The 22,884-nt window shown below is 53.8% G+C and overlaps 1 protein-coding gene across 2 annotated transcripts in view; it reads right to left on the minus strand.

Annotated features, from left to right (window-relative positions):
- The window catches only part of SLC12A5 (solute carrier family 12 member 5), a 35,270-nt gene extending 15,826 nt beyond the window's left edge, over positions 1–19,444 (minus strand). The window contains exons 1-8 of one of the 2 annotated variants that reach the window (XM_060079477.1): positions 19,324–19,444; positions 6,369–6,463; positions 6,014–6,145; positions 5,490–5,636; positions 4,605–4,659; positions 3,976–4,106; positions 1,761–2,002; positions 730–941 (exon numbers count right to left, since the gene is read on the minus strand). In XM_060079477.1, coding sequence (XP_059935460.1) covers positions 730–941; positions 1,761–2,002; positions 3,976–4,106; positions 4,605–4,659; positions 5,490–5,636; positions 6,014–6,145; positions 6,369–6,463; positions 19,324–19,444 — 1,135 coding nt within the window. Of the gene's footprint in view, positions 1–729; positions 942–1,760; positions 2,003–3,975; positions 4,107–4,604; positions 4,660–5,489; positions 5,637–6,013; positions 6,146–6,368; positions 6,464–11,904; positions 11,972–19,323 lie in introns of those variants that run through there. The other variant, XM_060079478.1, reaches the window with a different exon arrangement.
- Between the last annotated feature and the right edge of the window lie 3,440 nt (positions 19,445–22,884).

Below are 22,884 nucleotides of genomic sequence, written 5' to 3' on the forward strand. Positions count from 1 at the left end.
CCTTTGGTGGCTCCTCGTTGCCCTCACAATACTGTCCAGACTCTTCAACGTGGCTTCCAGGGCTGACCGCAGTCAGGCTCACGCCAGCCTCTCCAACATCATTTCTTGATTGCCCCTCCTTCCTTTGTACGTTATGCCCCAGTCATACCAAATTACCTGTGGTTGGAAGGACACAGTATGCTCTTCTGTGTCTGCATGCTTTTAGGCAAGCTGTTCTTCTACCTGTAATTCCCTTATTCCCTTTATATAACTGAAAATTTCTTATTTGTCCTTCAAAACCCTTCTCAGATGAGTCCAGGAAGCCTTGTCTCACCACCTTATACACATGACCACTCCCTCCCTTGGGAGGTCTCTGTTCATTGAATGCACACCTACACATGTCCTAATGTATTTGCTATTACATCTGTCTCTGCTATTAGACTCCTTGAGGCCAAGAACTGTGACTTATTTATGTTGTGCTCCTGGTGCTCAGTGCAGTGCCAGGCAGTTAGCAGGTACTTGGTGAATACTTGTTAAGCTGATGACTTTCTTTCCCACTAGGTGGTAAGGTAGGCAAAGGCTCCCTTTCATCTCTACCTCTCTGTGATCCCAAGGATAGAACATGGCCCAGAGTAGGTGCTCAATTAAAACTGATCGAATTTAACTGAATCCCAAGGAGTCCCTTAATCCTGTTTAAGCCACAATCCCTGCAGCATTCCCTGGACACCAGACCTCTTCCCTCCCTCAGACCTTTGATGAGGCCACTGGCAGCGCCAGGAATGCCCTGGATCTCCGTGACGTTGTTTCGGGTGAAGTACTCGTCACAGGTGGCGTTGAGGAATCGGGAGGAGCAGAAAAGGCCCCAGAGCCGTGTGGTCACCGTCTCATTTCCTTCCCAAGCCAGCTTGGCACAGACATCAAAGCCATGGCGAGACAGTGTGCGGTTCCCCAGGAGGCAGATCCTAGGGAGAGAAACAAGGGAGGAGGGTGGTGAGCGACGTAACTTTGCCCTGGCTTCCCAGTAGAACCGCCGTGGGAGCACGAAAAACATAGATGCCAGGGCCCCATATCCAGAGATTCTGATTTAATTGGGATGGAGCCCAGGATCTGTGTTTTTTCAAAGCTCCCCACAAGTGATTCTTTTCTTTCCCCCAGGCCCAGGCAGTGAAAGCGCCAGGGTCCTAATCCCTGGACCGCCAGGGAGTTCCCTCCCCCCAGGTGATTCTAATATGCAGCCACGGCAGAGAACCACTGCTTCCGGGCGATGCTGTTTCAGCACCGTGGACAGCAGTCTCCGTGTGCCGTTCTTCTGGGCAGTGGGATGTAAGGGAATGTGCCCTAGGGAGAGAGGCGGAACCAACAAGGATCTGAGCCCCGATACCCTCTCTTCTATGTCCTCTCCCATGACAGAGAAGGTGTTTAATACTAAGAGGTTGTCACATTCCAGAAGGTTGTCTCCACCCAAGAAAGGTTCCCTAACACAGACCAGTCTTCCGTTTAGAAATTGTTCCACTTGGCTCTTCCTAAGTCCACCTCACCAGCAAGCCATTGACCCTCACATGGAAAACTGTGCACACCTCCAAAAAATGTTAGCCCGTCCTAAAGAGATTTCCCTTAAACCAGGAGAGGTTTTCCCTCCCAAGGGAGTTTACTGTAAATCCACAACCACTCTGATTCTGAGAGACGGGGGCAGGGGGGTTGGCAGAGACTAGTGTGAAGACCATGAAACCAGTCCAGGGAGGAGGAGGAGGATGCCTGAGGCTTAGGGCAGCAGCACTTACGGGAAGTTGGGTGGGTCAAAGGCAGATTTGATGACCCCGGCATAGATGGCCAGGATGGAGAGGATGACACAACCCAGGAAGACAAGGGCAAACTTGTTGACATACTTGACGCCCACAAATACCACGGTGGCCATGCAGGTGAGCACACAGGTGCCATACACACGCATATTGTTCAGCATGGCTGCTGCTTCCCCGCTGGCATCTTCTGCCTTAAAAATGGCCATAGCTGGGAAGAGGTAAGCCTGTGGGAAAGGGGTGAGGAGGTCAAGTAAGTAACCCAGTGAGAAACAACTAAGAATCACCCCAAGGAAAAAACCTGAGGTGCAGGCAGGGCTTTGGAGAAAAGATACGCATCACAGCATATTTACAGTAGTACAAGACTGGAAATGACATCCAATGATAGGGGAATAGTTAAGGAAATCATGGTCTATCCTGCAAGGACTATTATACAGTCATTAAAAGATTGTATTGCAGAAATGTTGGGAGCAATTATTAAGTTCTATCATTTTGTTATCAAGTGTAGTTCTTAATGATTATTTATTGTTTTTTATTATTTCAGTAAGAAAGGCAGGTATAAATTAGACATTCATCCCTAGAGGATTGGGTAAATAAATCATGATATTTCCAAATAGACTATGTAGCTGTTAAAAAGGACAATATAGATTTATATGAACTGACTCAAAAAGCTATCCATGTTACATTATGTAAAAACAATCAATTTTTAAAAAGAATGTGTCTTATCTCATTTTTGTAAATATATATGTGTACTTACATGTGACTATATACACACATATGTGTATATATATATGTCTGTCTGTGTGTAGATACATCAAAATGTTAACAGTCGTTTCCCCTGAATGGTAAAAATGTGAATAATCTTTATTCTTATGCACATCTGTACTTTCCATAATTTCTATACTAAATATTAATATATTTATATTCTTACAAAAGTTATTTTCACTTCTGATATTTGCAAAGAGAGTTTTGCATTATTAGAGAAATCTATAGAGTCATATTTTCTAAAGACAGAATACAATATCACAAAGAAAAACAAAAACTAGAAGGATACACCAAAATGATAATGATGATTTGCTTTAGGAGATTGTTATTTCCTTTTTTACATTCTTTGATTTTTTTTCCAATTTTATGCAATGGGTAGAATTGCTTTTATAATAGTTTTTTGATTTTGTAAAAGCCATAGAGGTCTATTATTCTTCTCTCATAATTTGGCTTTTTGGGTCCTTTATTCCCCATCTATCCTCCCTGCTCCTGGACTCCTCCATTCCATCCCAAACCCAGAAGCTGCAACATCTATTAGTTCTAGTTCTCTGAAGCCGAGTGGTTGGGTGGACAAGCACGGGCTTCAGGGTCAGAAAGACACAGGTTCATATCCCTTCCATACATCCCTTAAACTCTCTAAGCCTTGCTTCCCTCATCCATAAAATGGGGACATCTTCTAACTAATGCAAGTGTTGTGAGGATAAAATAAAATGATACATTGAAGGCCACGGGGCCTGGGTAGAGTAGGGCTTTGGGAAATAAATGTCAGCCCCACTTTCTATGTACCCTCTAGGAACCCTCTTCAGCTCCCACCTCACCTCCTCCTGCAGGGGCAGGAAGAACCGAGACCAAAGTCAGCAGCCATCCACTTCGAACTCTGCCCAGGGACCTGACTTCTCATCAGTCACTGCTTCTAACAGAGCTCTTCCTCAGCTCCCTCTTCTTCTCTGCAATCCGCTAGCCATCAGCCCTCTACCACTAACATTCACAGAGTGCTTAGCACTGTCCCTGGCACACAGTAGGCAGTCATTGTGTGACATGACTTATTATTTCTTATTTCATGATTTTACTCTTCCCAACCCACCTCTGCCACTCGGTAGCTCAGTGACCTTGAGCAAGTCATTTCACCTCTCTGAGCTTCTCATTTGTAAAATGGGCATAATAATACTTAAACCTCATGAGGATTCAAGCTAATGACTGTAAAGCACTTGGAACTCTGCTGAGAGCACAGTGGGTGCCTGATAAACGACAGCTGTTCAGGTTACATAATTAGTGTATCCTGTCTCCCCAACTAGACTGTGAACTCTTTCCAGACAGACCCATGTCTGATTTCCCTTGGCCCTACTTAGTGACCCGGCCTACAGGAGGTGTCCAGGGAGCATCAGTTAACTGACGGACAGCCTGGGGCCCACACCTCCTCCTTGGCCCCTCTCACCAGCAGGATTTCGATGGTGCCCAGGATGTACATGGCCCCAGCAAACGTAGTGCCCAGGTAGAAGCAGAGGCCCACAGCGCCCCCAAACTCTGGACCCAGAGACCTGGAAATCATGTAGTAGGAGCCGCCAGCTGCAGAAAAAACCCAGTATCAGCAAGAGGTTCGAGGGGCACTGGGCTGCCGCAGGGGATGAGGGAGGATCAGAGACAGTGGTGGGAAGGGGGCTGCTCTGGGCCTCCCAAGCCTTACAAGCTGTAGCCCTAGGACTGAAGGGAGACCCAGCCAGACACTGAGTGGCCTCTATAGCACTAATTCCCATGTTGCTAATTACCCCGCTAAGGAGGTCACGGCTCAGAAAATAGGATGATGGAGAGGAGGGGCTCAGGCAAAGGGAGGAGATCTTGCATTGCCCCATTCAACACCATCAGCACCTCCGTCCCCTCCCCTTCACACGGCTGCCCCCATCTGTCCCATGAAAACGCCGTAACCCAGCCCCCGAATCTGCGGTATTGCTTCTCTGGGGTCCTGAGGGCACCCAAAGCCCAGGACACTGTCCCTCCTTCCAACTACTCAGGCCTCCCTCCCAACCATCCAGGCCCCTTCCCCTCCAAGAAGCCCCAGTCACATACCAGGCACAACACCATTGGTTGCAATTGCACTCATGGAAATGGCCGTGAGCATCGTCTGTGAGGAGAGAGATCGTCAGAGTGGCGAGTAGGGTGGGGGCCACACCTTCTACCCCATAAACACCCGCCAGACCCACAAGTCCTCTTCCACCGAGCTTGTCCTCGGTCCTGTTCCAACACCTACTCCTGCCAAGTCCTTCTTGTCCAGAAAACCCCTTCTTCACCAAGCACATGAAAGAAAAGCAAGCTATAGCATCAGAGAGCTCTGGAAAGCCCAGCTTGGCCTCTGACCAGCTGTGTGACTGGAGACAAGTCACTTCAGTTCTCTAAGCCTCAGTTTCTTCCTTTATTAAATAGGCAGGTGTACTAGCTTCAGCACTGGCTACTTAGCTTCAGCACTGGCTACTCACACGCAGAGGGGGCTCAAGGGTCACGTGTGAGGAAACGTAAATGTCATGAGAAGTAGGTGTTTAGTGAACATGTGATTTTTTTAGAGAGGATGGGAATAATTCAGTTACAAAGCTGTTTGGGACCCATAATCCCATTTTTTGTGAGTCAAGACCTACCAAAATGTTACCTACTGTGAGACTGTAGGTGAGTTTTATGTATTAATGTACACCTATCTTTTTCATCAATGAGTCTGCGGTACCTGTGTAATTACAGCCAAGCACACACACACACAGCCAGGTGAAACCTGGTTAATAGCCATCAGGGACTAGCCTGTGAGACGCTGGAGGGACCAGTCAGACCTAATTTACTCTCAAAGATTACACGCAGTGGTTCCTATAAAAAGATCAGGTCTCATGCTTCCTCCTCCTCCCCCTCCCCGCCCAGGTCCCTGCTCAGCCCCAGCTGCCAGGCATCAGGAGAGGGGAGCGTGTCACTCACACAGGAGCAGCAGATGAAGACCATGCAGAAGGACTCCATGATGCCTGCGATGCCCACCACCCAAGTGAGTCTCAAGAAGAGGATGACACCAAAGATGTTCTGCAGGCACGGGAGGTACACGCCCATGAAGGTGCCCATGCGGGGGGCCTGCCAGGGAGGCCAGCGTCAGTTTCTGCGGCCCCCCAATCACTAGCAACGCCCCAGGCCCACTCCTCCTACCCCGCTCCCTCCATCCCCCACTTTCCTCTTCTCTCCATCCCCGTCCCTTCATCCCTCTTCCCTCTGATTCTCATCTCGCTCCCCTCCTCCCTTCAGGCCTCCATCACCTACCCTTCAGGCCACCCCTCCCTGTCCCCTCCATGTCTATCCCTCACCTCCCATCCCTTCCCCTCCCTCAGCATCCGCCTCCCATCCCTCTGTCTCCATCATGCATCCCTTCATCTGAATCCATCTTGCCTGCCCCACCCCCTCTCCCCTCCCACCCTCCCTCCTCCCTCAGCCCTTGTTCCCCCCGAGGCCCTCACCTGCACCGGCTTCTTTTTTCCACCCTCATTGTTTTCTGCCTCTTCGTGCTCCCTACTTCCCTGGGGCAGGTTGGTGTAGTTGGCCAGGCCACTGAGCAGGGAGGACACCATGGGGCTGGTGTCCATCTCCTCCTGTGGAGGGGGGCTCTCAGTGTGGGGAGGCTAGGCCCTGGGTGTGGGGGCGGTGCTAGACGGTAGGAGGCCAAGAGAGATGCGGACCAGGAGGGCAAACCGTTGAGGCTGGGATGAGATGAGCAAGGAGGAGGAACAGGCAAGGAGAACAGGGAGGGAGGGGGTTAGGGTATGAAGGGGGAGGTGAGCTGCGGGTGGAGGCCCAGCTCCCCTAGCGACCCACCTCGAACAGGGCCATGTTCTTGCCGTCATACTCCTTCCCCTTCTCTGTGTCGGTGCTGTTGATGAAGGGGCTGCTCTCCTTGGGGTTGCCATCACCTGAGAAGGCGGAGGAGTCAGGGGCCTGGCGCCAGCTGGTTGTGGCCCACATACCTGGACGTCCAGCTGAGTGGCCACTTTAGGTCTCTGAACCTCGGTCTGCACATTGGAAAACTGGAGCTAATACCACCTCCCTTGCAGAATTTTAGTTGACAGCGCATACGAAGGGCCTGGTGCGCTCCCTGGCTCGTACGGGGTATTTAATGAACGTGGAAGTGCTCCCTTGCTCTTGGGGGTCCTACTTCATTCACCAGGGCACCCTAGGCTCTCCAGCGTCCCCTCCTTGACCATAACTAGCCCATCCTGGTGTTTGGGGTGGGAGCATGCTCTTTCCTAGGGGGGAAGGCAGAGAACACTGCAGCTGAGGCCCCAAGGATACTCCACCTCTTGGAAGAGTGACCCCCTTTGGCATCTCCTGTGTCCCTCATTCATCTTCAGTCAACACATATTTACTGGATGTCTCCTGTGTGCCAGTGTGGGCATGGGCGTGGGGGAGTAAAACACAGAATAAGACACCATCCCAGCCCTTGGGGAACCCAAAGGCAGGGGAGATAAACCAGCAGCCAGGAATTTCCAACCCAGAGTGATAAGGTCCACGGTAGAATATGAAAGAAGAGCTGTGGTAACACAGGAGAAGCGTTCAGCCCAGGCTGGGAGGTCACGGAAGGCTTCCCAGAGGAAGTGACGTTTCGGCTGAGAACTGAAGGATGAGTAAGAGCTAGACTGGGAGGGAGGCGGGAGGGTGTTCCAGGCAGATAGAACAGCAGAACAGCATGTTCGATGGCCCAGAGGTGAGAGTGAGAGGAATGGGTTAGAGGAGCTGGAGGAAGCTTGACCCGGCAGGAGTCTAAGGAAGGGGTACGGTGGGGTGGGGGGCAAGGATGGGGAGTAGCATGTAAAAAAAAATGAGGCTAGGAAGGTAACTCTGGGCCAGGTCCTTAAACGACTAGCCGGCCATGCTAAGGATTTTGGACTTCATCCAGAGGACAATGGGAAGCCATTGAAGAGTTTCAGGCAAAAAAATACCATGAACAGATTTGTGTTTTAGAGCAATTGCTCTGGCCTTTAGATGAAGAATACAGAAGCTAGTTAGGGACTTTCAGAAATCTGGGCAAGGGCCAATGATACCCAGACCAGAAGCAGTGTGGAACAATGAATAGACTCCAGAATAATTGGCACACATTTCTATGCCAGATATTGGAGGATGTGGGAAGGAGGAATCTAGGATAAGGCCTGGTTTCTAGCATGGGTAAATGGGTGGATATGGTGCTATTTAATAAACAGGGGAAAGAAGGAGATTGGGGGTGGGGAAGTTGCTGAATTTGATTGCTGGTGAGGCGCTATAGGACACTCAAGTGAATATGTCCAGAAGCACTTGGATGTACGGATCAGTCTGGGGCCCAGGAGAGAGGCCGGACAGGAGGAAGACATGGGAGTAGCCCATGAAAAGGCGTGTAGGAAGTGTGTGAAACTGTGTGCCTGGAGGAGATCACCCAAGAAGAAAGTCTCTAGGGCCTTAAGGAGAGGGTCCTTTCAAAGAGATATAAGGGGCCCTCCACAGACACACTCCCTTGGCTCCAGCCGTCACACCTTCTCAGTTTCAGGGCTGAATCCCAGCAGTAGACATGTCTCTGGACTCCGGAGAAATTCTCCAATGACCAAAACAGAAGTGAAGTTGAGGCCCTACATATTCTGAATTTCCTCTCCCCTCATCTCCTGATCCCTCTCTCTCTCCCCATCTCCCCAAGTCCTCCCCATCCTCTCCTCCTGGAAACCTTCCTTCATCTCTCAGCCAGGGTCCATCCCCAGAGCATGACCTGCTATAACCAACCTCACCCCGACTCAAAATTGTGGAAGTGATGCTTCACATCCTCTAGGGAAACCCACCACCGTCTCCTGTCACCACCTCCACTTCACTCATCAAGCCAAGAACTTCTGCTCCCAACAGGGGCCTCCACCAGCTCACTCTTCTCCTCACATATGTGGGTTCCTGGGACTCGCAGACCGGTCCTCCCAGTGGGAGCCTGGCATGTAATAGGTGCTCAGGAAAAAGTCTGTGGAGGTGAATTCCCCCAGGCTCCCTTCCTGACCCCCAGCGTCTCAGAAGAGCTGTTTGGGGCCAGAGAAAAGGAGATATAAAAGTGAGGTGGGCCCCTCCTCCTTCTAAGATGCTGGCAAGATGCCTCGTGTTCTCCTGCCACACTATGGTGGTAACTAGAGAGGTTGAAGGGGGATGAGGTGAGAAGAAATTTCTTAATGGTTAAGAAAACAGGCTGGAGCCAAGGAGATTTAGGTTCCAGTCCCAACTTTGGTGGCCGTGTCGACACGTTGGGCAAGTCACTTAAACTAAGCCTCAGTTTCCTACTTTGCAAAGGGATAATAATGGTGTTTAACTCATAGGGCTGTTGTGGGGATTCAGCCAAATAATGCCTGTTGGGCGTGCCTGGCACCTAAGTGTAGCTAGTGCCGTTACTGTTACAATACGATTACTAATAGACGTGGTACCGCGTCCAGCCTGGGCTCCCTATCCCACACGCCTTCCCCAGCAGCAAGCTTTAGGGGCCCTGTCTCCTGTGGGACTGGGTCCCTCGCTCCACAGCGTCCGCTCTTAGGGGCAGGACAGCCAGACACGAGAGCCCCCCATTCCTTTCACAGCCCCTCCCCTCCTCCTTCGTGGGGGCTCGGGGCGCGTGCAGGGCGGGAATGGGGGGCGTCCCGGCCCGAGACCCGGCATCTAAGCAGCCCCGCGCCGGTCTCCATGGCGACGGCGCGAGCAGAGAGCGCCGCGCGGGGCAGAGCCGGCCACGCGCCCGCAGCGGCTTATGTAACGCGACGCGCAGCGCGGAGCCAGACTCCCGGCCGGATCCCAGCCCCGAGATGAGGGCAGGGGAGGGGGCGGTTCGTAGGCTTGTCCTGGGTCCCGCCTTTCCACCCGCCGCCTGGGTGGGACGCCAAGCGCCCGGTCTCGTCTGCCAGGGCTGATTTCGTCCCCTCCCTGGAACACCGGTTGAAGGGGAGGGGTGAGCTTCATGAGTTCTCAGAGGAGCAGGACTACGAAGGGGGAACTCGTCCTGATTCCCCAGAGCCGGGAGTCAGGATGATGGGAGAGCGCCGTGCGGCGCGCGCGCGAGAGGCAGGGCCAGACTGAGGCTGAGCCCTCTCGGCCCCCGCCCCCGCCCCCTGGGAGCTCTCCGCCAGAATCGGCTTTCAATTAAGCGGCGGCGGCCAGAGCTCCCGGGGAGGAAACAGGCTAGCGGCGCGGGCTAAGGAGCCTCCCCTGGGGGCCTGGGGCCAGGCCTGGGGGAATCCCCAAGCCAGACTTGGGGAGTAGGGGAAGGCGTCAGACCCCAAGAGGAAAGGAGACCTGGGGGCCAGAGACAATATCCTTGTGTCCTTTAGTCCAGAGGAGCCTTCTTACTCTGGTCATTCCCACCTCCCCGAGGTCAGGACCCAGGTCCCCTCCTACATTTCCAAGAACCTAAGTTCAGAGATGCCAGTGGTTCTCGGTCTGGTGGTCTTCCCTCAAGCCCAGTAGGTCCTTAGAGCCGCCTATCATCGTCTCCAGGCACCACTGGGAGGCCTTCTTTCTCTCTCTGGGACCCAAAATGCCAGACCCAGGTCCTGGCCACTCTAGTTCCAGATCCTGGACACTGATATCTAGGGAGAAAGTCTCCCCACGAGCCTGCTACACTCAGAGTCTGGGAAACTTATGGGGAGGGGGTAGAACTGAGGGAGTTCCTAGTTTGACTCCTGCTTCACACACACAGGCCACTTTTCTAGGCCACGTGAGATCCCATGGAAATCCCATGGCGCCCAGTAAGACGCCATCCTCAGGGTAGAGAAAGCAGGGACTGGGGGATTGGACCCATACCCCGTGTCTGCGGGAGCAGAGACCCCTCCTCAGAGTGGTGACATCTGAAGGGGATCCCAGGTGGACATGGCCCCGCTTCGTTCCCTAGGAACGGCGACGGGATGCCGGGCCCTGCTGCGGACTCGACTTTGCCAAACCCCCTCCTTCCCGCAGCCTAAGCCCGCTGTGGAGGAGGGCGGCTGCGGATTGAGGTAACCTCAGGGTCACTGTGGAGATGGATGAGTTAGGCAGCCAGTAGTTCCTACCCGTACTCAGCCTCAGGGAGGAAGAAGGGGTGTCAGACAAAGGATCGGGGACCCTGGTGTCCACAGACTTCCCAAGCGGCCCCTTGGCTCTGACTTGGACCCAGGATCCGGAGGACTTCAAGGCCAGGCTGCCAGTCCCTGGAAGACCCTGCTCTTTCAGCCTTGGGCCATCCCTGGGGGAGGTCTGCGGGAGTCTCGGCCCAGAGGGTCAAGCAATGCCCAGGGGAGCATTTGAGGCGCTGAGCGCAGACAGCCAGAGCGGGAGGCGCGCTAGTGCGCAAGGGACGCAGCGCCGCTGGAGGGTGGGGGCTGGGGGCGGCTGACAGCCGTGCTGGGTGGCTGAGACCGCGGGGGGGAGGCGGGGGGCCCGAGAGCCCGAGGGGGTGGCTGGCCTCGCAGACCTCGGAGCAGGGAAAGCGCGGAGGAGAGCGGGAGCCGCGAACGGACTCGCTCCAAGCCCCTCGGATCCTAGCGAGTCTCCGCACCCACCGCAGCGCGTCCGCAGTGTCCGCGCCACGGCGCCAGGAATTCGGCCGCTGGGACCCCATTCCCGAGGCCTCACTGGGGAAGCTAGCGGAGCTGACTGGAAAGACTCCCCCCTGCCCCGCCCTTGAAACCACACTGCTATGCCAGGGTACCCAGAGGAAGGGGAAAGGGGGAAGAAAGGAGGGCGATCTTGCTTCCCGTCCCGAACCCACGGGAACGCGAGAGGGAGAAGGAGATTCCGCAAAGTAGAGCTGAAAATCCCCGGAAGGGGTACGCTTCGGTCTGAGGTCGGACCCCGGGCAGCTTTGGGGGAGGAGGGCCGGACCGCATCAAGTGACCCCTTAAGGAGACACCGCAGCCGGACGGGGGCTGTCATATGGCTCCAATCCCCCCATAGGCACCTTCCCCCCATCTTTCAGCTGGAAGTCTCAGAGCGAGGGACTGCCGCAGACTGCGCCCCCCGCAACCCCCGCGCTCTGCGCCAGGACGCCAGGGTCCCTCCTCGGGAAAAGGAGCCCTCCTCCCTCCCGTCGAGCTACACGTCAGCCCGTTCTAGCTCTTCCAACCCCTTCCCACCGCCTCCCCCGCTTAGCTACCCCACGTCTGCCCCCGGGCCGCGGGCAATGGCAGCCCCTTGGCCCCCAGCCCTGTCCCCGGGCGCGGCGCATTCCAGCACCTCGTACAGTGCCTGGCGCATTCCAATGGAGCTGGGCTCCAGGCCGCCTCGGGCGCCCACCGCCCCGGTCAATCCCCGCCTCTCCTCTGAAGGAGGCGGCCCCCGCTCTGCCTCTAACCCCAGAGCCGCTTCCTCTCCTCGCCGCCCCCGGACCGCTGCTTACCAGGGTTGGCTCCCCCATCGCCGTCCTCGCAGTCCGTCAGGTTGTTTAGCATGGTGGCGGCGCGGCGCCGGGCCCGGGGATGGCTGCGGCGCCTCACCCGCGCCCCTCTGCCTGCCTCCGCCGCTCTCTCGCTCGCTCTAGCTCTCTCTCGCTCTCCGCTCCACGGAGGAAGAAGCTGCAGTGCCCGCCCGCCCGGCGCACACACACTCGCACACGGACACACGCTCACACCCGCGCGCGCCCCCTCTCAGCGGCGGCGCTGCTCGCCTCATCCCGTATGCAGGAGGCATGAGCCACCGGCGGGGTTTTGCGGGGGGAGCGCGGGAGGGAGAAAGAAGAGGGGACGAGGGGCGGGCAGTGCGCTCTTGGAGGCCCCCTCGCACGAAAACTGGGGGCTTGCGCGGGTGGGATGGAGAGGGTGCTGCGGGGGATGGGGACCTTGCCTCCCTTGAGCAGACGTAGCTCCGCCCGCCCCCCACTCTCCGGCGCAGGCGGGGCCGGCACGTGGGCAGGTGCCATCCCGCGCCCTAAAAATAACGGCAGGGAACTAGGTCGCGGCCGCGGGGAGGCGGCCCCGCAGCGGCTGCCTGGCCGAGGGTCATCCGCCCCCTAGAGGGAAGACGAGGGGGGCTGAGGCGGCAGGGGTAGGGCGCCATGGAATATGGGTCCCTGGAGAGCCTGTCTGCAAAGCTGGGAAGGACAGCCCCGAAGAACGGTGGAGAACCAGACCCTCTCCCATAATCACCGTTCAAGAGGTTGGAGCTAGGGATGTGTGGAGGCCAGAGCCTTTACCCGAAGCACTGTGCTGCCCCCGTGGGGTTCAGGGTCACTGACTGAACTGTCTGGCTCATCCTGTCTTGAAATGGGAGGCATGAATCTGAGGAGTTGCAGTGAACACTTTACTGTGCTTAGACTGATGGAAGTCTTAGCATCTCACCTACGAGGCAAATCACTGGAGCGCAAAGACAAGGACCCTCTGACTGTGGAATGACCCTGGGAAGGAGAGGTGAGGAAGAGAGAAGGCAGCAGTGAGGTTTCAGGGAGTGCTGACTCCCCACTGGGGATGGTGCAGCCTTTAGGGAGGGCGGGCGGGTCGGAGGCTGGCCAGGAACAGAGTGGGGGAGGGGAGAATGAGGCCGCCTGTCCGTTTGGGACCAGATTTTCTCCCGGGGCGAGAATGTCTAATCCCCTAATCCAGGATTGCTTTCTGAGGATTCCAGAACTGACATGCTTTCTGTGTTCCTCCCCCTCCCCTCACACCAGTCCCCTAGAAGCTTGATTGTCCTGGGACCCCTCAGCACCCCTAGAATCCAGGCTTGAGCCAGGGGTGGAGAGATCTCAGGAAGCGGCATCAGAGGTTTGGACCCTTTGAGTCCCTGGAAAAACCTAAACATCCAAAGAGGGGAGCAGATCAAGGGGAAATGATTTTCAGACTCACCCAAGCCTCCAACACTAGCCCTCTAAATTCCAGGAGAGTTCCAGGGCTGGAAAGGATCGTGTCAATCATCTTAGCTAATGCACAGCTTTCATTTTACAGCTGAAAAAGCTAAGGCCCAAAGGGTGGGGGAAAGATGACTGCCTGTGGACACTATGCCAGTGAATGGCAGAACTTGGTCTAGAATCCAGTTTCCTTTATTCCAGTTTCGGACTCTTTTCCTCAACATAACCTCTTTTTAAATGGGTCCTGCCTCCAATAGAAGGGACAAGAATGCAGTCATATCCAAACTGCTCAGTGGCCTCTGATCCTTGGCTACTAAAAAAGGAACAGGGACTGGGTGGGAGATGAGCTCTCTCCGTTTTCTTGTGCTCAGACTTCAGACGTGCAGCTGGAGTGGCCTCTCAGCTTGCAGTTGGAGGTGGGCCCAGAGACCTTCAAGGATCCTTAAAAAACAAAACAAAACAAAACAAAACTGTCCACACGACCAGAGGCCCAGTTCTAGGATGGGAGTTTTCAGGACCATGGACAGGGCCCACTGCTCGGATTCCGTTGTCGCATATTTGTCAGTGGCTTCAGATTGGGTCAACCACAGAGTCTTCAGCAGCTCACTGAAGGGGCCCTCTGAGGGATCCACCAGTAAGCTATCCCTGCCACTGTGTTTTATGGACGCCAGAAGGGCTCTTTAGGGTGGAGAGCTAGGTATTCAGACCAGGTGTGAGAATTGGTCCTCTTGGCTTTCCCAGAGAAAAAACCACACACAAAAAAAAGTGCAGTGAGTTTGGATTGGTGACAGAGGTTTAAAGGGTTGCAGGTGGGTAGACCAGTGTGCAAGAATTTCTAAGCACTCCACACACCACCACCACCACCACCATCACCACCATTATGGTTTTCTACTACTCTGTAGAGACAGGTAATATAGTAAAATATGTAGTATGTTTGTTTGAGAAGTGCTGTGAAATAAATACTGAGATTTTTCAGCAATCCCGGGTCTGCGATGTTCCCCTGAGGGTATTTCTCGTCATTTGTGGTCCAGAGCCCTGGCTGCTCAGGGACTGAGCCCACCCATGGAGAAAAGCTAGATCCCAAGGGAGTATAGGTGAAGGCAGGGGTGATCCTCTTCCCCTGGGTATCCCATCTGTCCACCCTCACCAGACCTCCTATCTCACAAGGCATCTGGGATTCAGGAGATACTGGTGCTGTCTGTCCTCTGCCCTCAAACTCTGTGTTTCCTTGGGCAAAACTGAGGTCCTCTTAGGGCCTGAGTATCTCCATCTATAAAATGAAAGGGTTAGGCTGCATAATCCATGGGCCTTCTTCCCACCCTCAAAACTCTCAGGGCTCTCTCAGTTTATCTCAGACTAAAGCCAGGGAGCTCTTCATGAGGAGACAAGACCAAGTGAAGAGACAGCCGCAAGGGGAGACCCCAGTCCTTTGATTCACAACCCCCCCCACACCTCTCAAGAAGACTGATCTCTATTCTGGCTTCAGGCCAACCCTCTGCAGTGAGGCTTTCAGAAAACACATTGCAGGCACCTCCTGCACTGCCAGCCTGGCCTTGGCCAGTAAGATGACCCTCAGCTCTGAGCCCCAGGAACATGGCTGCCAGCTCAGCACCGCTCCCCCACCCAGAGCCCTTGGAAGATCTAGGGCCAGGGGAATCTTCTCATTAAAGCATCATGAGATGCAGAGCTGGGCAGGGTCTTATTTCTAAACTCTGAGTCTCTAAAATTCCTCTCCCCTCCCGCCTTATGCTTCTCAGAGAGAAAAAAGATCAGGGAAGCTGCCTCCTAAATATCAGGATTTGGGAACTGGAAGGAACTTCGTAAGTTATTTTTTTAATCAGTCCTCATTTATGGGGAAATTGGAGTCTAGAAATGGAAAGGTACAAATTTTCTCCATGAGGTGAACTTGTGGCAGATTGGGGACTAGAGTCTGGCTTCCTGACCTGCAGCCCAGGGCCCCAGCCACTGAATCAGGACCAGGAGCTGACTGGAAGAAACTGGAGCCACCTGACTGGGTCCTCTTTCCATGAAAGGCAGGCACGGTATTCCTCCTTATGGCTTAATCCCTATCCATCTTTGTCTCTATATCATTAGCCCTACGGCCTAACCCACCCACCCCCAGCTCTGGCCTCATGGAGCCAAGGCCCTGAACTCCTTTCTTCACTCTTCTCTCCCCCACCTGCAGGCCCCGTCCTCCAGACCCCAGACCCTTACAGTGAATTGACCGGCACAGAGCACACCCCATACACACAGGGCTCGCGGCAGACACGTCAACCACCATCGTCTCCGTGGTAACCAGGGGGCTTAATTAACAGGCTGCAGCCCTGTCACCATGGAAATGGCACCCCAACAGCCCCTCATTCCTCTACAGATTCAGCCCATCTTCCCTCTTTCTCAATCAGGACCCCTTTCTCACTGTACTCCCCCATCCCCACCCCACCTGGAGAGCTGGTGCCCACAGATCGCTCTGGTTCATTGAGAAGAGGGGAGGGGAGATGAGGGGGATGAGAGAGAGAGAGAGAGAGAGAGAGAGAGAGAGAGAGAGAGAGCAGCCCATCACCATGGCAACTACAGCCCCGTTCATAACCAGTTTGTTGCCATGGAGATTTCCAGGCCTCACCTTGGGCTGAGGTACTGGGCCGTGAGGTTCTGAGTCCTGGCTTGAGGAGTGGGTGACTGGAGAACTCCTTGGATAGGCTGGAGATCTCCAGATCAGGTATTTTTACCAATAATTCAGTGTCATTCTTCCCAATTTACAGATAAAGAGACTGAAACATGAGGTTTGGGTATGGGGGAGGTAGAGAACATCACTCTTCTAGATCATCAAAGAATCTGAGCATTTTTATGGCTAGAAGAACCTGCAGGTAGCTTTCTGTTCAACTTCTTTATACTACAGATGGGGAAACTGAGGCCCAGAGAGGGGAAGCAATGTGCCCAAGGCCACACCACAGAGGCCGTGCTAGAGAGTGGATAGGCTACACTGTGGTCTTGCTCCATCCCCCGAGCATAAGTTGGCTGCCCCTTACTCCATGGGGACACATCCCAACTCCTGTTAGTCTCAACCAGGCCCAGCGCTCTTCCCAGTGCCCTGTCTTCCTCTATGAGAAACTGAGGCACAGCAGGGAGTGGTGCAAAGGGATGGGGAGTTGCTCAGAATTGTAACAGTTGGTCCCAGGTTCAATTCTGTCCAGCCAAGTCACCATCGATCTTCCCATGGTACAAATGAGGCAACTGAGGCATGTGGGCTGCCGCCCAGTGTTAGTGGTAGATTCAAGGATCACCTTCTGACTTGCTCCTTTCCTGCCCTGTAAGTCGCATTCCCACCTATAGCTGATCTCCTGGCAGCAGGAAGCACCTCCAGGGGCAAGCTCCACTCCCTGGGTCCAGAATGAAAGATAACACTTGTATGTAAATGACCTACAAACCCTCCCCCAACCGTTCCCCCACCTTCCACATGCTGCCATCTCTCCCTAAGGGGCCTGGGTGATGACAACAGGTGGGGAGAGCATCCCCCTGGGGCCAGAGCACTGGCACAAAAACAGCTGTGGGAAAGATACCAGCAGATTTTATGTTCCCCTAGGGAGCCCTTGTCCACTTCCCCACATAGCGACCTACCAAGGAGAGGTGCTGGAGGCTGTCTCAGGGCCTAAGAGATTAAAAATCCCCAAATTACTCTCAAGATGGAACTTCAGTAAACTCATGCACACAGGTACCCATCCCACAGATAGACACAGAAATACACACATCAACATGCCAATCAACACACTGGCATACAATGACACACGTAAGCACTGACTCACTGACTGCCCCACAGGTCAACAGAGCTAGCGTGGGATGCTTCTCCCTCAAGACATGCAAAGACACACACACCGCCTCTGCCACAAGCCCACAGCAGTCCAGATTCACATCCAATTTGCACACACACCTGCACACCCAACACTGGGAGCTGTATTTTACTTCATTTTGCAAGAGCTTGGAAATGGGAATGGAAAGACGGAACAGTCACCTTGGGATAAGAGAGCGAGCCATCTTATTCTCAGGCCAGGGGGTGGGGAATGACAGGAGAGAAGGCAAGGTAGGGGAAGCAGGAGTCTACAGCCACTCCCCCTCTCATCTGATGAGCAGTAAGCACCTACTAAGTGCCAGGCTGTGGGCTTGGTACTCGGAACACAAAGTTAAAAGGATGTGGTCCCTGCCCTTGAGATGTAGGAGACACGCAAGTAAATAATTTCCATCCATTGGGACATGGGCTATAATAGGGCAGTGGTCGGGCAGAAGAGGAATGTCTGCCTCTGCCTGGAAGTGAGGGAACGTGAAAAAGATTTTCAGAAAAGGTTAAATGAGCTATAACTTACAGAGTGAGGAGGAGTTTCCCTGGCTAATGGAGGTGGGAGAAGAACACGGACAGGTATACCAGGAGCAGATGAGGGAAGGGTTAGAATGACAGACTAAAGGGTTTGCCATTTATCCTACAAGCGATGGGGGGGCGGGGGGGGGCGTTGTGTGGTGTGAACAGGATTGGAGAAAGGCAGACCAGTGAGGAGGCTGTGGTCATGGCCACGTGAGAGATGATAGAGGTTTGGACCGGGGTGATGCTGACAGGAGGAGAGATGTGGCCAGATTCAGGATAAGTTTTGAAGGTGAAGTGGCCAAGACATGAGGACCAATCAGATCTGGTGGGAAGAGAAAAGGGGGCGTTGAGAATGGCTTCTAGAGCTCTGATTTTTAAATCTGTAAGAATGGTAAGGCATTCCTGAAGATGAGAAAAGGGGCAGATTATGGGAAAGATGAAGGAAGGAAAGAGCCCCCCAAAATCTGAATGATAACGTCCAGGAGGCGGTTGGTTCACGGGACTGGAGCCCTGCTGAAATATAGGCCTCAGTTTGGTCATCTATCCAATGCAGAGGTTCACCAAATAAACCCCTAAAGGGTTTTTTGGTGCTTAGTTTTGCTGGGGTCAGGGTGAGCTCACCTGCGGCTCAGCAGCGACCCCTGGCGGCCCAGGGAGGCTCTTCCTCCTCCCCGCGCTGGGGCCACTTCAAGCGAATTCTCCACGTTCCTTTCAGGCCTGAGGGGGCCCAGAGTCAGGCAGGGAACCCCTGACAAGTGGCCCCTGCGGAGAAGACTGTGTGTGCATCCAGGATGCTAATCTTCACCGAAGCCTAGAAGGATCCCTTCCCTCTTCTCTCATCTGTACCCTGCATGTAGCTTCCATTACAAGACCACTGCAGTGGGCCCTCCAGGAAGACGCCCCCAATACAGCCTGAGCTGGCTCCACCCACCGCTTGTGGAGCTGGAGTAGAAGGAGCTAAGTGAATCCCCCAGGGACGGGACTAGAGTGCCCACGGAATCCTGCCAGGATCTAGCTGCCCGGGGTCCAAATTTCTCATTCTCCTGTCTTCTTCCCGGGATCCCCAGGCGCTGTCCGCGACGCCTCCTGGGTGCCTGAGGATTGGAGACCTAGCGACCAGGACTCAAGTCTCTTCCCTCCCTCAACTCCACCCCTATACTAGTAGCCCAACCCCTTCGTCTCTGGTCCCGCCCTTTTCTGCCCCCCAAACGAGATAGTCCTGCCTCCACCCATTGGCTGTGGACGCACACGGCCCTCCCTTTCCCTGGTTCCACCTTCTCCCCCTCTGGTCCCGCCCCCTACCCGAGATGACCCCGCCCCTTTATTGCCCTCCTGCCCAGCACCCTGGACCCTAGCTTCTTTATAAGATCTGCCCCTTCGCCTCTAGCCCCACCCTCCTCCCTGTGTCCCCTCCCACCTCAAATGTGGTCCCTCCCTTCATCATTTCCCCTCCAGCCTTCCCCCAGTTCCCTAGGTTCCACCTCCTCTCCCTTCTCTGGCCTTCGGCTGGGACCCTCTGCCTCCCAGTCCTGGTCCCACCACTCCCAACAGAAGACCCGCCCACCGTGTCCCCTCCCCTTCTCTAGCCCCGCCCCACTCCGGCAGGCCCCGCCCCCTGCGGCCTCTACCTTTGGCGTCTTCCCCTGAGAGGCGACGGAGATCGGCTGCTGAATGCCGGTGGGACTCCGAGTCAGAGGTCCCGGCAGGCCCCGCGGGGGGCAGTGAAGTGACAGTGAACCTGCGGCTCATGGTGCGGAAAGGAGCCGGGCGGCCGCGGTACGGGCCCGGATCGCACAAGTGGCCGCAGCCGGGCTCCAGGAGGCAGAAAGAGCGTATTCCCCCATCCCCGCCGGCCGCCCCCCGGCGAACGCGGCGCCGCGCAGGGTCCTAGTGCCCTCTGTGCTGAGCCGCTGTATCTGGCCACTGCGCCTTGAGGCCCTGGGCTGTCAATTCCACTGGAAGCGCTTGAGGATCCAACCTGCTGCTGAGAGCCACCCCTGCACCAGGAGCCCGGGCCCTCCTCGGCTGGGGTCTCCTAAACCCCTTGGTTTAATTCACTCATTCAGCACATCTTGATAGCGCGCCTGTGTTTGAGGCTTTGGTGCTAGGCACTGATACAGCATTGGATGAGATCGACTGGCTTCCTGCCCTCGTGTGGCTCAAATTCTAATGAGTGAGAGGAGGAGAAAGATTACAAGTGAGCAAACGCATAGACAAGATAATTTGAGACTGTGGTATATGTTAAGAAGAAAAAGTGGGGCCAAGGGGTAATGACTAGGGGGAAGGTCTAAGAAGACCTCTCCGAAGATGTGATATTTGACCTGAGCCCTCACTGATGAGAAGGAGCCAGCTAAGCAAAGATCTGGGGGAAGAGCTGTCTAGCAGAGAAAATAGCAAGTGCAAAGGCCCTGGGGTGAAAAGAAGCCTGGACTGTTCAGGGAGCAGCAAGAAGGCCAGTGTGTCTGGAGCAGAGTGAACGGGGAGTAGAGTGATGGAGATGAGGGAGGAGAGGAGGGCAGATCGTGTGGTCTCTTGAAGGCTTCAGGGAGGAGTCTGGATTCTTTTCTGATCTACAAGGGAAGTCATGGGAAGTTTTTGAGCAGGGGAACGATGGCTGCTGGGTGAAGACTCAACTAAGGGCAGGAGTGGAAGCTGGGAGTCAATTAGGAGGCTCCTGCAACCCCCAGGTAAGTGGTGATGATAGCCGGGCTAGGGTGGTGGCAGTTGTCCAATTCCAGATACATTTTGGAAGTAGAGCCTACAGGACCTGCTGCTGGATTGGACATTGCATGTAAAGGAAAGAGGAGTCAAGGAGGACTCCTAGACTCTCATACACTGCTGGCGGGAGTATAGATGGGCAACACCACTTGGGAAAATTGTTCCGTCAGCTAAAGCTGAACTTATACATACCTGTCTACTCAGCAATTCCACTCCAAGATATATGCTCCAAAGAAATGGCTGCCCACGTTCACCAGAAGACATTTACAAGAATGTTCATAGCAGCATTATTTGTAATAGGCTCTAATCAGAAACTACCCAAGTAACCATAAACAGTAAAATGGGCAAATAAGTAATGGTATGTGAATACAGTGAAAACAGTAGTGGGAATGAACAGTCTATAATTCACAAACAATATGGATATATCTCAGAAATATAACACGGAATAAAAGCCAGACACAGGGACTTCCCTGGTGGCGCAGTGGTTAAGAATCCACCTGCCAATGCAGGGGACACGGGTGTGAGCCCTGTGAGCGGGAAGATCCCAAATGACGCGGAGCAGCTAAACCCGTGTGCCACAATTACTGAACCTGTGCTCTAGAGTCCACGAACCACAACTACTGAGCCCATGTGCCACTACTGCAGCCCGCGGGCCTAGAGCCCGTGCTCCACAACAAGAGAAGCCACAGCAATGAGAAGCCCGCGCACCACAACAAGCTAGCCCCGCCCACCGCAGCTAGAGAAAGCCCGCGCGCAGCAACAGACCCAACACAGCCAAAAATAAATTTAAAAAAAATATATTTTTTAAAAAAAGCCAGACACAAAAGAGTAGATACTGTAAAATACTCTTTAAATAAAGTAAAAAATAGTCAAAATCTATCTTTAAGCTGTTAGAAGTAATGGTGGTAACTCTCGGGGTGAAGGGGTAGTGATTAAAAAGGCACATGAGGGGGCTTTTAGGGTGCTAAGAATGTTTTGTTTCTTGATCTGGTTGCTGGTTAGACAGTCGTGTTCAGTTTGTTGAAATGTACACTTATGACGGGTCAAGCTGTCTGAATGTTTGTTACATTAGAGCAATGGTTCTCAACTCGGGGCAGTTTTGCCCACCAGGGAACGTTTGGCAATATTCAGAGACGTTTTTGTCACAACTGGAGGAGGGTGGCACTGCATCTAGTTGGTAGAGGCCACCCGTGCCATCTACTCCTACACCAAGACTGCCAGCCATGAGCCACAGATTCGCCATCGCCTCCCTGCACCCTGTCCCCATGTTAGGGCCCGTGATAGAGGGAGGGAGACTGACCCTGAATGGGTCTAGCCTCTGTCCATGGATCCCACTACCTCCTGGAGGAAGACATCAAACATCCTACAATGTACGGACAGTCCCCCACAACAGAGAACAGTTTGATCCAAATTGTCAGTAGTGCCGAGGTTGAGATACCCTGTGCCAGAATAAGGGGTTTAACAGATTTTTTAGATTTTAAGACTGATCAGGTTTTAAGCTCGATTGAGGGCAGATGACGTCTTTTATTAAGGTGGTGACAACCGATGGAGGAGTACGCTTGGAAGGTGGAGCCTGAGAGCTCAGGTGGACCCCGAGAGCTCAGATGGACCTGGTATACTGAGATATCTCTTCGGCACCTAAGGATCATGCGGAGGTGGCAGTCGAACATCTGATTCTGGAGCTCAGGGGAGAGGATAAGGAGGGGATATAAATTTCGGAGTCTTTAGCAGAGAGATGCTGTGTAAAGCTGCGGGGCTAGACGAGATCACAGGGAATGCGTGTACACAGCGAAGACGTCCAAGGATAGAGCACAAGGGCACACCATCATTTATTTATTTATTTATTTATTTATTTATTTTTACATCTTTATTGGAGTGTAATTGCTTGACAATGGTGTGTTAGTTTCTGCTTTATAACAAAGTGAATCAGTTATACATATACATACATCCCCATATCTCTTCCCTCTTGCGTCTCCCTCCCTCCCACCCTCCCTATCCCACCCCTCCAGGCGTCCACAAAGCACCGAGCTGATCTCCCTGTGCTATGCGGCTGCTTCCCACTAGCTATCTACCTTACGTTTGGTAGTGTATATATGTCCATGCCTCTCTCGCGCTTTGTCCCAGCTTACCCTTCCCCCTCCCCATATCCTCAAGTCTGTTCTCCAGTAGGTCTGTGTCTTTATTCCTGTCTTCACACCATCATTTAAAGGTTGGAAAGAGAGAGATCCAGCTAGCGAGAGGGGAGGAGAACCAGGAGGAAGGGGTGACCCAGAGACCAAGTGAAGAAACATTTCAGGAAGAGGGGCATTATCCACTGGGTCAAAAAAGCCGAGAGATGGTATGGAATGAGCCCAGAGAAGTACCCACTGTATCGGGCTACGGGAAGATCACAGGTGGCTTTGAAGAGAGTCATTTCAGTGGAGGAGTGGAGTGGGTGCCAGGTTGCAAATGACTGAGAAGAGAATGGGAGA

The sequence above is a fragment of the Mesoplodon densirostris genome, chromosome 16, assembly GCF_025265405.1.
Source record: "Mesoplodon densirostris isolate mMesDen1 chromosome 16, mMesDen1 primary haplotype, whole genome shotgun sequence".
NCBI lineage: Eukaryota > Metazoa > Chordata > Mammalia > Artiodactyla > Ziphiidae > Mesoplodon > Mesoplodon densirostris.